Raw genomic sequence first — 18,569 nt, 5'->3', positions numbered from 1 at the left:
AAGTCTTCATCCTGACGGCATCTCCTATCTTCATCCTTCCGACGTGGAGCGGCTCCATCTTCAAGACATCCGGCACGGAGCATCCTCTTCATACGGTCCCAGCTGTACACTGAAGGTTCCTTTAAATGATGACATCCAAGATGGGGACCCTTGAATTACATCAGCCAATAGGATTGAGCTTGCATTCTATTGGCTGATTGGAACAACCAATAGAATGCAAGCTCAATCCTATTGGCTGATTGCATCAGCCAATAGGATTTTTTCACCTTTAATTCCGATTGGCTGATAGAATTCTATCAGCCAATCGGAATTCAAGGGACACCATCTTGGATGACATCATTTAAAGGAACCTTCCATGTACGGCTGGGACCATATGAAGAGGATGCTCCACGCCTGATGTCTTGAAGATGGAGTCGCTCTGTGTCAGAAGGATGAAGATAGAAGATGCCGTCTGGATGAAGACTTCTGCCCACCTGGAGGACCACTTCTTTCCGCTTTGATGAAGACTTCCCCCGGCTTTGTTGAGGACTTCTGCCCGCTTGGATGAAGACTTCTCCCAGCTTCGTTGAGGACTACTGCATGCTTGGGTGAAGACTTCTCCCGGCTTCATTGAGGATGAATGTCCGGTCTTCAGAAACTGTAAGTGGATCTTCGGGGGGTTTTTTTAAGGGTTTATTGGGTGGGTTTTATTTTTAGATTAGGGTTTGGGCGGAAAAAGAGCTAAATGCTCCTTTCAGGGCAATGGGCTGCTTAGGTGTTTTAGATAGGATTTTATTTGGGGGGTTTGGTTGTGTGGGTGGTGGGTTTTACTAGTGGGGGGTTGTTTTTTTTTTTTACAGGTAAAAGAGCTGATTTCTTTGGGGCAATGCCCCGCAAAAGGCCCTTTTAAGGGCTATTGACAGTTTAGTTTAGGCTAGGGCTTTTTTATTTTGGGGGGGCTTTTTTATTTTTATAGGGCTATAGGATTAGGTGTAATTTAGTTAATTGTATTTAATTAATGTAATTTATTTAATTGTAATGTAAGGTTAGGTTTTAGTGTAAGACAGGTTAGGTTTTATTTTACAGGTAAATATGTATTTATTTTAGCTAGGTAGTTAGTAAATAGTTAATAACTATTTACTAACTAGTCTACCTAGTTAAAATAGATACAAACTTGCCTGTGAAATAAAAATAAAACCTAAGATAGCTACAATGTAACTATTAGTTATATTGTAGCTAGTTTAGGGTTTATTTTACAGTTAAGTATTTAGTTTTAAATAGGAATTATTTAGGTATTAATTGTAATTTTTATTTAGATTAATTTTAATTATGTTCAAGTTAGTGGGTGTTAGGGTTAAGGTTAGACTTAGGGTTAGGTTTAGGAGTTAATAACTTTAGTATAGTGGCGGCGACAAAAATGACAGGCAGAGGCAGGCTACCCCACAGGTGCCGTCGTGGTCGTGGTGCTGTGATTCCCTTTGGCCCTAGAATAATGCCCAGTGTTCAGAGGCCACGTACCATGAACTCGAAAAGTTCTGAGGACATAGTTGACTTTTTAACAGGACACCCAATCTTCTATAGCTTCTGCTCCAAACCTTGACGCACCATCCTCCTCCAGCTTAGCTTCGGGCAGCACCTCTCAAGTTACCACTCGCCCGCCTGCCGCCACCACCAACACTAGCACCACAGCCGCTTCACTTGATCTGTCATAGGAGTTATTTACACATCAGTTGGAAGAAATGAGTGATGCACAATCATTATTGCCAGAGGATGTAGATAACAGGGATATGTCTCAGTCAGGGAGCATTACACACATGGACGTACGGTGTGATGATGATGATGTTGTACCCGCTGCGGGAGTTTGGTCTGTCACTGTGAAGCGGGCATAACCCTTACACTACCTGATCGATACAACATCATACCTGATGTTTTAAAGCACGTTATTCCAAACAATTTAGGAATGTTAGGTGATTTATGCCCTTTATGGATTAAAACCAAACTCTGCATCAACTATGTAATTTTCCATGAGAGTTTTGCCATGGATCCGCCTCCGGCACGCCACAGTCCAGGTGTTAGTCCCCTTGAAACAACTTTCCCCTCACTATTGTGGCCAGAAATAGTCCCTGTGGGTTTTTAAATTCGCCTGCCCATTGAAGTCAATGGCGGTTCGCCCGGTTCGCAAACTTTTGCGGGAGTTTGCGTTCGCAGTTCGCGAACCCAAACTTTTAGGTTCACGACATCACTACCCCCCAACAGTAAAACCCACCACCCACACAACCAAACCCCCCAAATAAAATCCTATCTTAAAAACCTAAGCTCCCCATTGCCCTGAAAAGGGCATTTGGATGGGCATTGCCCTTAAAAGGGCATTTAGCTCTTTTTCTGCCCAAACCTTAAGCTAAAAATAAAATCCACCCAATAAACCCTTAAAAAACCTAACTCTAACCCCCGAAGATCCACTTACAGTTTTTAAAGACCGGACATCCATCCTCAACGAAGCCGGGAGAAGTCTTCATCCAAGTGGCAAAAAGTCCTCAATGAAGCTGGGAGTAGTCTTCATCCAAGCAGCAAGAAGTGGTCCTCCAGGCGGGGCAGAAGTCTTCATCCTGACGGCATCTTCTATCTTCATCCTTCCGACGTGGAGCGGCTCCATCTTCAAGACATCCGGCGCCGAGCATCCTCTTCATACGGTCCCAGCTGTACACTGAAGGTTCCTTTAAATGATGACATCCAAGATGGGGACCCTTGAATTTCATCAGCAAATAGGATTGAGCTTGCATTCTATTGGCTGATTGGAACAACCAATAGAATGCAAGCTCAATCCTATTGGCTGATTGCATCAGCCAATAGGATTTTTTCACCTTTAATTCCGATTGGCTGATAGAATTCTATCAGCCAATCGGAATTCAAGGGACACCATCTTGGATGACATCATTTAAAGGAACCTTCCGTGTACGGCTGGGACCATATGAAGAGGATGCTCCACGCCTGATGTCTTGAAGATGGAGTCGCTCTGTGTCAGAAGGATGAAGATAGAAGATGCCGTCTGGATGAAGACTTCTGCCCACCTGGAGGACCACTTCTTTCCACTTTGATGAAGACTTCCCCCGGCTTTGTTGAGGACTTCTGCCCGCTTGGATGAAGACTTCTCCCAGCTTCGTTGAGGACTACTGCATTACTGCATGCTTGGGTGAAGACTTCTCCCGGCTTCATTGAGGATGAATGTCCGGTCTTCAGAAACTGTAAGTGGATCTTCGGGTTTTTTTTTTTAAGTATAGAAGTATTTTCTATAAGAAAAAACTAAGGGGACGCGCTGTAGTGTTGATAAAAATTGTGTTGATGTGAATAAAATTCCTCTGGTATCGTGTGAGTTGAACTGTGACAGATAAGTATGTGAGAGTAGAGGTGTATATGTGTATATGATTGAGTGAAATCTTGTTAATCAAAAGAGAATGTGTGACTTGTTACAAACCATAAGACTTGAAACAATTGTGATACATAAGCAAAAAATTATGAAACAATTGTGATACCTAAACAAAAAATCAGTTGGAATATTGCAAAGAACTAAAGACTTGCAACAAAATATGTGAACAGTTGAATTTGATTAAACTCAAAAAACTGAAAAGTCCAATATGTGATGTGTTCAGAGATAAAAAGTCCAAATTCAATGTAAAGGATATATAAAGAACAAAAGTTCAAAGGATCAAAACAAATGGCTTGCTCCGCTTGAATCCAAGGTGTGATGAATCAGGAAATCTAGGAGGATAGAAAAACAAGGGGCGCCAACATAGTGTGAATCAGTTTGGAAAACTGGAAAACAGTAGTTATAATAAAATCTACTCACAAGTGGAGTGGCACCTAGAACCAACTGGGTGCATACAGGCAGGCTGACATTCAGGACCAGCAGTCAGTACGCTGGGGGTCTCACCCGGGAGACCTGTGGGTGGGTGCTGATCGTGTGAGCAGCTACCCTTTTGGGATAAACAACACAGCCCTTTGGACTTCCACAGTGGCGATCCGGCTCACCAGACGACACACAGCCGACTCCATCTACCTCATCTGACCCACCCACAGGTCTCCCGGGTGAGACCCCCAGCGTACTGACTGCTGGTCCTGAATGTCAGCCTGCCTGTATGCACCCAGTTGGTTCTAGGTGCCACTCCACTTGTGAGTAGATTTTATTATAACTACTGTTTTCCAGTTTTCCAAACTGATTCACACTATGTTAGCGCCCCTTGTTTTTCTATCCTCCTTTTTTTTTAAGGGTTTATTGGGTGGGTTTTATTTTTAGATTTGGGTTTCGGCGGAAAAAGAGCTAAATGCTCCTTTCAGGGCAATGGGCTGCTTAGGTGTTTTAGATAGGATTTTATTTGGGGGGTTTGGTTGTGTGGGTGGTGGGTTTTACTAGTGGGGGGTTGTTTGTTTTTTTACAGGTAAAAGAGCTGATTTCTTTGGGGCAATGCCCCGCAAAAGGCCCTTTTAAGGGCTATTGGCAGTTTAGTTTAGGCTAGGGGTTTTTTATTTTGGGGGGGGGGGCTTTTTTATTTTTATAGGGCTATAAGATTAGGTGTAATTTAGTTAATTGTATTTAATTAATGTAATTTATTTAATTGTAATGTAAGGTTAGGTTTTAGTGTAAGACAGGTTAGGTTTTATTTTACAGGTAAATATGTATTTATTTTAGCTAGGTAGTTAATAACTATTTACTAACTAGTCTACCTAGTTAAAATAGATACAAACTTGCCTGTGAAATAAAAATAAAACCTAAGATAGCTACAATGTAACTATTAGTTATATTGTAGCTAGTTTAGGGTTTATTTTACAGTTAAGTATTTAGTTTTAAATAGGAATTATTTAGGTATTAATTGTAATTTTTATTTAGATTAATTTTAATTATGTTCAAGTTAGTGGGTGTTAGGGTTAAGGTTAGACTTAGGGTTAGGTTTAGGAGTTAATAACTTTAGTATAGTGGCGGCGACATTGGGGGTGGAAGATTAGGGGTTAATAAGTGTAGGTAGGTGGCGGCGATGTTAGGGGCGGCAGATTAGGGGTTAATGAGTATAATGTAGGTGTCAGCGATGTCAGGAGCGGCAGATTAGGGGTTAATAAGTGTAATGTAGGTGGCGGCGATGTCGGGGACGGCAGATTAGGGATGTTTAGACTCGGGGTTTATGTTAGGGTGTTAGGTGTAAACATAAATTTTCTTTCCCAATAGGAATCAATGGGGCTGCGTTACGGAGCTTTACACTCCTTTATTGCAGGTGTTAGACCTTTTTTTTAGCCAGCTCTTCCCATTGATGTCTATGGGGAAATCGTGCACAAGCACGTAAAACCAGCTCAAAGCAGCGCTGGTATTTGAGTGCGGTATGGAGCTCAATAGAGCTCAACGCTGCTATATTGCCTGCTAACCCCGGGTTTTTGAAAACCTGTAGTAGCAGCGCTATAGGAAGGTGAGCGGTGGAAATAACTTGCAAGTTAGTAGCGAGCAGCTCATAGCGCAAAACTCGTAATCTAGCTGAATTATATTTATATTATCACTAATAAACACAACAAGCTATCATAAATACATGTTTAATGTATATGCAATACTTAAACCATTATGCAATATACATGCATAACTGTTTAAATTTTGAATATCAATGCAAGGCCTGACTAGATTATATCTACAATCTTTAAAATAAAATACATGTTCATGTATAATTCATTTTAGTTTAAGTATTGTGTATATAAATTAAAATGTAGATATTCTTGCTTGATGCATTTGTTATCGTAAATAAAATATATTTTTAAAATAGATATTTATGTTAAAAAAGACAGTTGCATTATAATTATAGTATCACATAACTGCATGCCTGTTATGCAATGAAACAATTGTACACGGAGGCAGCGGAAGAGGCCGTGGAAGTCTGCCACTGCAAAGATAGGCCCTGGCTCCTGGACCTTGGATGAAGAGGGCCCCATCGTTGATGAAGATTGCGGAGTGGAGGAGGCAGAAGAGGCTGCGGAAGTCCGCCACCACGAAGATCGGCCCTGGGGTCTGGATCTTGGATGAAGAGGGCCCAAGGTTGGATCAAGAGGAACCGGAGTCCCTTATCAACTGTAGGTAACACTTTGGGGGTTAGAAAGGATTTTTTTGGGTGTTTTGTTTTTAAGAATAGGGATTGTTATTTTTAATTTGATTTTGTATATAGGTTTTTACAGTTAGATTTTGTTGTTTTGGGGGTGGGGGTTACTTTAATGTATGTGGGGATTTTTGTAACTTTTTTTAGCAAAAGAGCTAAGATCACTTTAGGGCAATGTAATTTATTTTAGTGTTAGGGTTTAGGGTTTTGTTTTTTGTTTTTATAGTTTAGTGTTAGGTATACTGATTTTTTTATTTTGGATAATGTAGTTTATTTTATTTAGCTTTCTTTCATGTAATTGTCAAGAGTCCATGAGCTAGTGACGTATGGAATATACAATCCTACCAGGAGGGGCAAAGTTTCCCAAACCTCAAAATGCCTATAAATACACCCCTCACCACACCCACAATTCAGTTTTACAAAAGTTGCCTCCTATGGAGGTGGTGAAGTAAGTTTGTGCTTGATTTTTATGATTTCTTCTGCGATAAGCACTTCTAAGCATTCTGAAGCCCAATTCCTCTCAGAGTACAGTGTTTGTCAGAGGGATGTGAAGAGAGTATTGCCTATTTGATTTGATTTTATGATTTCCTTTGCGGGGAATCTTTTCAAGGGTTCTCTGTTATCGGTCGTAGAGATTCATTTCCTACCTCCCTTTTCAGATCAACGATATACTCTTATATATCATTACCTCAGCTGATAGCTTTCAGTACTGGTTTGGCTATCTGCTATATGTGGATGGGTGTCATTCAGTAAGTATGTATCATTATTTAAGACACTCTCAGCTATGGTTTGGCGCTTTATGTATTAATATAATTTTTTAAATATATGTATTTTACTTATATTTGCCATGAGTCAGGTCTATGTGTATTTCCCTTTGCAGTCTGGCAGTTTCGTTATGGGAATCATGTTTTAGGAATTTTTATTACCTGGGGTATAGTCTTTTTAATTTGACTTGTTTTTTCTTCGTAAAACTTGTGGGAAAATTAGGCTCGCGAGGGTGCAAAATGCAGTTATTGCGTCATTCTTGGCACAAGAATTTTTTTTGCCGCAATTGTGCGTCTGTAATGACGCAAGTTCGTCATTTCCAGCATTTTAGTTGACACTAGGTTGTTTGGTGGAAATTGTGTTATGACGCGAGTTGTGTCATTTCCGGATGTTTGTTGGCACCCATAAAAATTCTCAACTTCTTTTGCATCATGCGTCATACTTGCCGCCAAAAAAATTTAGTTTTTATTATACCCCACTTCCTATATGCTCTTTGCCTTCTTTATGCTCAGAGGGCTATGCTATTTGATTTTTTTGCCAATTTTAGCATTTGCATTTTTCCCCATTCCTGAAACTGCTATATGTGGAAATAAGATATTTCTGTTTAAATGTTATTTTTTTCTTTTACATTTTACAAGATGTCTCAATCTGATCCTGTCTCAGAAGCTGCTGTAGGAAACATGTTGCCTGAACACAGTTCTACCAAAGCTAAGTGTATCTGTTGTAAGCTAGTGGAGATTATATCTCCAGCTATAGAGTGTAGTGTGTAACAGTTGTCATGATAAACTTTTGCATGCAGAAAAAGTTTCTATTAGTGCTAGTACAGTATTTGTTGTTCCTTCAACATCTAAAGTACATGATATCCCTGTTGATATGAAAAATTATATTGCTGATGCTATACAGAAGGCTATGGCTGCGATACTGCCTTCAAATAAACGTAAAATGTCTTTTAAAACGTCTCATAATATTGATGAAATTTGTAATGACCGGCAACATACTGATATATCCTCCTCTGATGAGGATCTCAGAAGATCCTACTTCAGACATTGACACTGATAAATCATCTTATCTTTTTAAGATTGAGTATATTCTTTCATTGTTAAAAGAAGTGTTGATAACTTTGGATATTGAGGAGTCTGGTCCTCTTGATAATAAATCCAGTAAACATTTAAATTCTGTCTATAAACCTCCTGTGTCTACTCCTGAGGTTTTTCCTGTTCCTGATGCTATTTCTGATGTGATTGCAAATGAATGGTCTAAGCCTGGTACTTATTTTGTTCCTTCTTCAAGGTTTAAAAAGTTGTATCCTTTGCCAGTGGCTAAATTAGAGTTTTGGGAAAAAGTCCCTAAAGTTGATGGGGCTATTTCTACTCTTGCTAAACGTACTACTATTCCTATGGAAGATAGTACTTCTTTTAAGGATCCTTTAGATAGGAAAATTGAATCTTATCTACGGAAAGCTTTTTTGTATTTTGGCTATATTCTCAGACCTGCCATTTCTATGGCTGATGTTGCAGCTGCATCAACTTTTTGGTTAGATAGCTTAGCACAACAGGAAAAAGACTCTGATTTGCATAGTATTGTTCATTTGCTTCAACATGCTAATCATTTTATCTGTGATGCTATTTTTTATATCATCAAGATTAATGTTAAATCTATGTCTTTGGCTATTTTAGCTAGAAGAGCGTTATGGCTCAAATCATGGAATGCTGACATGGTATCTAATTCTAGGTTACTATCTCTATCATTTCAGGGTAATAATTTGTTTGATTCCCAGTTGGATTCTATTATTTCCACTATTACTGGGGGGAAGGGAGTTTTTTGCCTCAAGATAAAAAGTCTAAAGGCAAATCTAAAGCTTCTAATCGGTTTTGTTCCTTTCGTCAGAATAGAGAACAAAAAAACACTCCTTCCCCTAAGGACTCTGGCTCCAATTGGAAGCCATGCTTGAGTTGGACTAAATCTTAGCCTTACAAGAAACCAAAGCCAGCCCCCAAGACTGCATGAAGGTGCGGCCCTCAATCCAGTTCTGCTAGTGGGGGGCAGATTGAAATTATTTCAAGATGTTTGGGCATGTTCTGTTCAGAATCATTGGATTCAGAATATTGTTTCTCAGGGGTATCAAATAGGTTTCAGAATAAGACCTCCTGTGAGAAGATTTTTTTCTCTCTCACATTCCAACAAATCCTGTGAAAGCTCAGGTCTTTCTGAAGTGTGTTTCAGATCTAGAGCTTTCAGGAGTAATTGTAAAAGTTCCACTTCTGGAACAGGGTTTGGGTTTTTATTCAAATCTATTCATTGTCCCGAAAAAGGAAAATTCTTTCAGACCAGTTCTGGATCTGAAGTTTTTGAATCAATTTGTAAGGGTCCCAACTTTCAAGATAGTGACTATAAGGACTATTCTGTCCTTTGTTCAGCAAGGTCATTACATGTCCTCAATAGACTTTCAGGATGCATATCTTCACATTCTGATTCATCCAGACCACTATCAGTTTCTGAGATTCTCTTTTCTAGACAAGCATTACCAATTTGTTGCTTTTCCATTTGGCCTAGCAACAGCTCCAAGAATCTTTTTGAAAGGTTCTTGGTGCCCTTCTATCTGTAATCAGCAGCAGGGTATTGCGGTGTTTCCTTATTTGGACGATATCTTGGTACTGGCTCAATCTTTTCATTTAGCAGATTCTCACACAAATAAACTTGTGTTATTTCTTCAAAGATATGGTTGAAGGATCAAATTACCAAAAAGTTCTTTGAATCCTCAGACAAGGGTTACCTTTTTAGGTTTCCAGATAGATTCAGTGTCCATGACTCTATCTTTAACAGATAAGAGACGAATAAGATTGGTTTCTGCCTATCGAAACCTTCAGTCTTGATCATTCCCTTCAGTGGCTATGTGCATGGAAGTTTTAGGTCTCATGACTGCAGCATTGGACGCAATCCCCTTTGCTAGTTTTCATATGAGACCTCTGCAGCTTTGTATGCTGAATCAATGGTGCAGGGATTATACTCAGATATCACAGTTGATATACTTAAATCCCGACATTTAACTCTCTCTGTCCTGGTGGTTGGACCTTCATCGGATTATTCAAGGGGCTTCTTTTGTTCGTCCTTCCTGGACTGTGATTTCAATAGATGCAAGTCTCACAGGTTGGGGAGCTGTCTGTGGGTCCCAGTTTGGTATCCTCAAGAGGCGAGGTTACCAATCAATATTATAGAACTCTGTGCTATTTTCAGGGCTCTTCAGGCTTGCCCTCTATTAAAGAGAGAATCATTTATTCATTGTCAGACAGACAATATCACAACTGTGGCATATGTCAATCATCAAGGGAGGGGCTCGCAGTCCTTTAGCGATGAAAGAAGTATCGCAAATACTTTCTTGGGCGGAATCCAACTCCTGTCTAATTTCTGCGATACATATCCCAGGTGTAGACAATTTGGAAGCAGATTATCTCAGTCATCAGTCATCACATCCAGGGGAGTGGTCTCTCAATCCAGATGTATTTTGTCAGATTGTACAGATGTGGGGTCTCTCTGAAATAGATCTGATGGCTTCCCATCAATTCGAATTTATTCGGTAGATTCGGCACTACCGCAATTTGGAAATTCAAATCGATCCAAATCTCCGAATTCAATAAATTCATCCGAATTTCGATTCGGATCGAATCGCACATGTCTACTCGTAAGTCTGTTTCAAGGAAGATTTATTATCGGGTTTGGAAAACCTATATTTCATGGTGTTTTTCTCATAAATTCTCTTGGCATTCTTTTAGGATTCCTAGAATTTTACAGTTTCTTCAGGATGGTTTGTATAAAGGTTTGTCTGCAAGTACCTTGAAGGGACAAATAGCTGTTTTTTCTGTTTTATAGAAAGATTGCTAAACTTCCTGATATTCACTGTTTTGTTCAGGCTTTGGTTTGTATCAAGCCTGTTGTTAAATCAATCTCTCCTCCTTGAAGTCTTAATTTGGTTTTGAAGGCTTTGCAGGCTCCTCCTTTTGAGCCTATGCATTCTTTGGATATTAAACTACTTTCTTGGAAAGTGTTGTTCCTTTTGGCTATATCTTCTGCTATATCTATCTGCTATATCTTCTCCTGATTTTCCATCAGGATAAGGCTGTTTTGCGAACTTTGTTTAAATTTTTTCCTAAGGTTGTGAATTCTAACAACATAAGTAGGGAAATTGTTGTTCCTTCCTTGTGTCCTAATCCTAAGAATACTCTTGAAAGATCTTTACATTCTTTGGATGTTGTAAGAGCTTTGAAATATTATGTTGAAGCTACTAAAAATATCAGGAAGACTTCTAGTCTATTTGTTGTTTTTTTCTGGTCCTAGGAAAGTTCAGAAAGCCTCTGCCATTTCTTTGGCATCTTGGTTAAAGCTTTTGATTCACAAGGCTAATTTGGAGGCAGGACAGTCTCCACCTCAGAGAATTACAGCTCATTCTACTAGATCAGTCGCCACTTCTTGGGCTTTTAAGAATGCAGCTTCAGTTGATCAGATTTGCCAAGCAGCAACTTGGTCTTCTTTGCATACATTTACTAAATTTTACCATTTTGATGTATTTGCTTCTGCTGAAGCAGTCTTTGGTAGAAAAGTTCTTCAGGCAGCTGTTTCAATTTGATTCTTCGGCTTATGATTTAAGTTTTTTTCTTGAAATTTATGTGAAATTTATGAGACTTATTTTTTTTGTGGATTTCATTTTTTTCAGCGGAAATAGCTGTTTTTATTTTATCGCTCCCTTTCTAGTGACTCTTCTGTGGTCTTCCACGTCTTGGGTATTTCTATTCCATACGTCACTAGCTCATAGACTTTTGCCAGTGACATAAAAGAAAACATAATTTATGTAAGAACTTACCTGATAAATTAATTTCTTTCATTTTGGCAAGAGTCCAAGAAGCCCACCCTTTTTATGGTGGTTATGATTTTGTATAAAAGCACAATTTTTTTCCAGTTCCTCTTTTTGTATCCTTTTTAACTCCTTGTTTTTCACCCCACTACTTGGCTATTCGTTAAACTGAATTGTGGGTGTGGTGAGGGGTTTATTTATAGGCATTTTGAGGTTTGGGAAACTTTGTCCCTCCTGGTAGGATTTTATATCCCATACGTCACTAGCTCAAGGACTCTTGCCAATATGAAAGAAATTAATTTATCAGGTACATTCTTACATAAATTATGTTTTTCATTTATTTTTTGTAACTTAGATTTTTTTGTATTTTTTTTGTAACTTAGTGGGGTTAGTTTAGAGGGGGTTTAACTTAGAGGGGGTTAGTTTAGAGGGGGTTAGGAAGAGTAGGGTTAGATTTTGTTTGGGGTTTGGCGGTTTAGGTTTTTTTTATTTTTTTACTTAGATTTTTTTTAATATTTCTAATTTAGGAGATTTACTTTAGAGGGAGGTTAGTTTGCATTTGAGGTTTATGGTGGCATAGGGGTTAATGGTTAGATTATTGCGGTGGGTATGCAGCGGCATAGGGGTTTATAGTTAGCAATATAGGGGTTGTTAGTTGACTGCAGTGGGTATTTTACAGCATAAGGGTTAATAGTTAAATACTTGTGGTGGGTATGTGGCGGTTTAAAGGTTAATAGTTAGTGACTTGCAGTGGGTATGTGTGGGTTTAGATGTTTATTAGTTCAGTGTTAGTGTGCGTTTGTGGGGTACTTCGGTTTGGGGGTATTAGAATTAGCTGTTAGGCAGACGGTTGTTATATTCTAGGAATCCTTTTACTATACATCGTCAATATGGTCAGCAATGCTGGGTGTTGTCTAAGCCACCATCGCTGACCAATGGCGTGTATAGTAAACATCTCTATGTCGAAAGCTTGGAATAATCAGAAAGCCTTGCTCAAGATAGTTGAGGATCCCTTAGAATATTTTGCCACCTTGTAGCACTTTCGATCATCAGGGCCATAGGGAGAGCTAATGCCAAGAGGAATATATGTGTATCAACCAATCAGCAGCTAGCTCCCAGTAATGCATTGTTGCTCCTGAGCCTACCTACTGTATATATGTTTTAAACAAAGGATACTAAAAGAACAAAGCAAATTAAATAATAGAAGTAAAGTGAAAACTTGTTGGAAATTGTATTCTCTATATAAATAATGAAAGTTAAAGTCTTTCATTGCCCTTTTTATAGAGAGGTACTACATTGGCTATTCTCCAAACATGTGGAACACCTTGTGTCAGGGCAGCTAGCACAGATCGAAGGTTCTTTATTACTGGTTTTTATTCTATTTTTTGTAATTACAATAGAACATCATATTCTGTAAAAAAAAAAGTTAATAGAAGCCATTTAAGTATTTCCTTGATCATCACAATCTTTTATGAAGACAGAACAGAAGTAATTATTGAGCCAGTTTGCCATTTGTTTATGTGCTTAAACCACTCTACTATTAACTGCTTTGAGTTTTACTTTTACTCACTTAGGGCAAGATTACATGTTTTCCGTTATGGTGTGGTACGCCTATACCACTAAAAAATTGGCCATTGTGCGCAGAATATGCAGGTCTCCCGTATTACAAGTCGCTGCAGTACAGCTATACCGCAAGCTTTTTAGCCTTTAGGCAACTCTCCATTCTGCGCTCAAAAAATTACTTGTGCGGGATTTCCATTGCGTCGTATTACAAGTTGTTTGGTCAGGCTGTAACGCTAGCGATATAGTCTATACCGCAACGATCCATTCCGCAATCTGAGAATAGTAGTCATGGATTTTGCGAAACAAAAATGTTTCACAAAACTCATAACTAAAATGTTACTAAGTGCACTAACACCCATAAACTACACTATTAACCCCTAAACCGCCATCCCCAGAATCGCAAATACTTTATTAAACTTATTAACCCCTAAACCGCGGCCCCCCACATCGCAAATACTATAATAAACCTATTAACCCTTAAACCGCCGGCCCCCACATTGCAAATCACTAAATTAAACTATTAACCCCTAAAACTATTAACCCTTAACAACCCCCTAACTTTAAATTAAATTTACAATACAACTATCTTAAAATAGATAAAAACTTACCTGTGAAATAAAAAAAAACTAAGATTAGACTATAAATAGACCTAACATAACTATTTTAAGAAAAGAAAATAAACTACAAATAAAACTAAATTACAAGATTAAAATAACCTAACACTACAAAAAAAAAAAAAATTACAAATTTAAAAAAACCTACTGCAAACATTTTTAAAAAAATCTAACATTATCAAAAAAAAAAACTAAAATTACGGAAAAAAAATAAAAAAATAAGATTACAAAAAAAAATAAACGGAATTATCAAAAACAATAAAAATGATACCTAATCTAATCTAAAAACAAAAACAAAAAACCCACAAAAATAAAAACACCCCCTAACCTAACAATAAACTACCAATAGCCCTTAAAAGGGCTTTTTGTAGGGCATTGCCCTAAGTTAAACAGCCCTTTTACATTAAAAAATTACAAAGTCCCCCCTAATAGTAAAGCCCCCCAAAATAAAAAAAATCTTAAATCTAAAAAAACCTAAGCTACCCATTGCCCCTAAAGGGGCATTTGAATGGGCATTGCCATCGTGGGGGCATCTTCTATCTTCATCCCGGTGGTGCGGAGCTGTGGAGGCGCGGAGCATCGTCACCGGCGGTGCAGACATTCAGCGTGTAAGATCCTCTTCATAGATCACCGCCGTACACTGAAGATTGAATGCAAGGTACCCTTTTAAAATTGGGGTACCGTGCATTCCTATTGGCTGACATTTTCAAATCAGCCAAAAGGATGAAAGCTACTGAAATCCTATTGGCTGTTCAAATCAGCCAATAGGATTTCAGTAGCTCTCATCCTATTGGCTGATTTGAAAATGTCAGCCAATAGGAATGCAAGGTACCCCAGTTTTAATTCTAGTTTAATTTAGTGTGTTGTGATGTGGGGGGCCAGCGGTTTAGGGGTTAATAGGTTTGATTAAGTAGTTGCGATGTGTAGTGCGGGCGGTTTAGGGGTTAATAGGTTTATTTAGTGTTGGCGATGTCGGGGCGTGGCGGATTAGGGGTATTTAGACTACGCGTTTATGTTAGTTAGGGTGTTTTTACATAACTTTCTTTTCCCCATAGACATCAATGTGGTTGCGTTATAGCTATCGACATTCCACGATCGCAGGTGTTATTTTTGTTCTAACACTTTCTCTCTATTGATGTCTATGGGGGAAAGCGTGTATGAGCATGTAAAGTGAGGTCTTGGGTTTTGTGTGGTATGGAGCTTATCGCACCATATAGCACAACAAAAGAAGGTTTTTCAGTAACTTGCAATGGCATCGGTATGGAAAGTGTGATACCGCTCATTTTGTGGCATTATTTAAGCACCCGTTTTAGCGCACAGCTTGTAATCGTGTCCTTAGTTTTTTTCCTTTCGCTGATATATCTAAAGTAGGGTTTGTCCCCATTTCTCACTGACTGTGGTATCATTTCTTTTGCATGACCTTTAGCCTTTCTTATCAGATGTTTTATTTATTTAGTTTTGGAGTCTCCATATTTACATACTATCATCTGACTGTGTTTGTATGTATTTTTTATAAGCTATCTTTTTTTATCAAAATTCTCACTCTGACCTACAAAACCCTTACCAATGCAGCCCCCTCCCTACCTGTCCTCACTCATCAACAAATATACTCCAGCCCGTTCCCAAAGATCAAACAACGATCTACTCCTTGCCTCTTCTACCTCCTCCCATGCTAGACTACAGGACTTCTCCCGTGCGGCACTAACCCTCTGGAACTCACTTCCTCGAGCTGTCAGACTTTCCCCCAACCTCTCCTCCCCCTGTATTTGTTTGTATTTTGTCTGGTGTCTCATATTGTACTGTCCATTTATCTTTGTTACCCATGGACAGCGCTGCGGAATCTGTTGGCGCTTTATAAATAAAGAATAATAATAATAATAAAATCTTTACAGAATGTGCCACATCTGGAAAATATTGTTTTCCTCTTTTACCCCTTTAAATACCCTCCCTGTTCTTGGGCTGTCATAAAATTAATTTAGAATCAATATATCAGGTCCAGCACTCCAGCCCAAACCAACAGATGCACGCTGTAAGGACTCTGCAGTAGTCCTTTACTCCATCCAGCAATAGCAAAAACCAGAGGCACCTTATAATGCAAAGGTATCTTTATTGGTGAGACTTCACAGCATACATAAATGACGTTTCGGTCACATAATGACCTTAATCATGTTATACATCTCATCCTCCTATTACACAATTTATACCCTCATATAGGGGGAGGGATCTAATTACCTGATGCAGGTGTATCAACAATTCTTATCCATACATAAAATATACACACCCCCTCTAGTGGTCATAATAGAGTGCAATCTTCTTTTAACCCATTGGGACCTGTAAAACATATATCCTAAGTTAAAAACAGATTTATAATTATTTAAAACATTACATGCTATAATTTTAACATTATAACACCTATTCACAATCTCTTCAGACATATTATGCTAACACATCAGTACGTGAATATCTTTAATATTAGTTTGTTCTACAGAGTAATACCCCAATCCATTCCTTTGTTCATTCCTACTGGTACCATAGATTGTAAAGTATAAATCCAGAAAGTCTCCCTGGATTTAAGTATTTTAATCATATCACCCCCACGTCTAGGCCTTCTAATATGCTCAATAATTTGGAATCTGAGCTGTGAGATAGAATGACCAGCTTGTAAAAAATGGTTGGATAATGGGGCATCCATATTCTTTCTACAGATGTTAGATTTATGCTCATTTATTCGATCTCTGGCTCTATGTGTCGACTCCCCAATATACATTTTTGAACAGGGGCACTTGATCAAGCATATAATAAAGTCAGTATTACACGTATAAAAGCCAGAGATCCTAAATTTCTTCCCAGTTAGTGGGTGAACAAAAACTTCCCTTTTAATCATGCTATTACAATTGCAGCACCCCAAGCAGGGGTAACTACCCATTCACGGGGTTGAAATGAATGTTTGTCTATACCCCTTCTCAGGACCAATGTCAGCTCTAACAAGTGTATCTCTCACATTCCTATCCACTCTATCCTTAGCCCTACTACTCTTGAGAACAGATTCTCTCTGGATTACCTCAACCTCTTTAACCTGCTGTTCAATAAGGGGTTTAGGGAAGCCCCTCTCAAGGAAACAGTCACCCATTTCCCTTAACCTAATGCCTACTTTAGCTTCATCAGAGACAATTCTCTTGACACGTAAGAGTTGACTCCTAGGTAAACTCTTAACAAGTGAGGGAGAGTGTGCACTATCAAACCTTAGTAGACTATTTTTGTCACTTGTCTTCTTATACAAATCAGTCTTCAACTGTCTACCCTCCTTGATGACCAAGGTGTCCAAAAAGGCCACAGACTCCTCAATAGAGGTTAATTTAAATTTACTGTGCCGTGTAGAGATGTTTAAATCTGCAACAAATTCATATAATGAGTCAATGTCGTTGTTCCCATATGCCAAACACGTCGTCTATATATCTAAACCAGCACAATCCATACTTCTGGAACATATTATTTGTATACACAAATCTCTCTTCATAGGTATTCATATAGACGTTGGCATATGTGGGGGCGACATTTGACCCCATGGCAGTCCCCTGACGTTGAATGTAAAACTGATCTTGAAAAAGAAAATAATTACAATAGAGGACCAACTGTAATAATTCCATGACAAACTCACTCTCATTACCTGATAGTATAGCACTAGATGTAATAGCCTGTCTTGTTGCATCTAGACCACTGTTGTGTGTAATTGATGTATAAAGGCTATTTACATCTAGTGTATACAGAATGAACTTGTCACTCTGCAGAACAATATCGTTGAGCTTATTCAAAAATTCCCCAGTATCTTTAATGTAGGACAATACCCTATCCAGGTAGACTGATACATTGGTAAAGATGGGATTAGTACTAGCCCCAATTGGACAGCCCGGTGATCTCTCACAACTCTTATGTATTTTTGGCAATGTGTAAAAAACTGGTATTGAAAAAGTTCTTTGGATCAGAAAATTCTGTTCCTTTTCAGTTATTAACCCATTACACATTGCCTTAAACACACATTTCTCGAGTTCTCTCTTAACCTCCAATGAGGGGTCCCTGTCCAGTGGCAATTGCTAAACTGGGAGCTTCTAAGTAAGTTTTTATACTGGATTTTTATATCAGTATCTGTGCATATTCTTCTTTATAGAAGTGTCTATTACATGCAGTTATATGAAAATTGGTGTATACTGTCACTTTAACATAGGTAAAAATGATTGTGTGTTTTATTGTAGGTAGTTGATTAGTGGTGCAGTCACAGTTATATGTTACTTTCTATCTCTGTTTTTGAGGTCTGTATTTGTTCTATCCACTACTCACTGAGATATCATTATGTATTGTTAGCTTAGTCACATTAAATTGAATTATTAATTAAGCTCATATTCTTTAACACAGGAGTCAGCTGCCAATAAAGCCGTTGAAGCTATCAGATCAGCTTATGGTATAAGGTACAGACATGGTCCAGCTTCTTCTACATTGTGTAAGTTTGTTTTTTTACACTTTTATATAATAATAATAATAATAATAATAATAATAATAAAAAATAATTCATGTTTTTAAAAGCTATATAATTAAGCTTTTAATAAATTTTAATAGAATGTAGTTCTGTTCAGCTAAAACAAAGACTGCTTAAATATACTTCCTTTAAAAAAAAAAAAATGCTGC

At 38.3% G+C, this 18,569-nt stretch overlaps 1 protein-coding gene across 1 annotated transcript in view; it reads left to right on the top strand.

The window, feature by feature from the left end:
- Window positions 1-18,569, top strand: part of CPA6 (carboxypeptidase A6) — a 386,652-nt gene that overhangs the window by 356,234 nt on the left and 11,849 nt on the right. Inside the window, exon 10 of the mRNA XM_053715100.1 lies at window positions 18,300-18,384. Within this exon, the coding sequence (XP_053571075.1) occupies window positions 18,300-18,384 (85 nt within the window). The remainder of the gene's footprint in view (window positions 1-18,299; window positions 18,385-18,569) is intronic.

This window comes from Bombina bombina, chromosome 5, assembly GCF_027579735.1.
Source record: "Bombina bombina isolate aBomBom1 chromosome 5, aBomBom1.pri, whole genome shotgun sequence".
NCBI classification, from domain to species: domain Eukaryota; kingdom Metazoa; phylum Chordata; class Amphibia; order Anura; family Bombinatoridae; genus Bombina; species Bombina bombina.
Note: the sequence above shows the minus strand (reverse complement) of the source record. Positions and strands in the feature narration are given on the sequence as shown.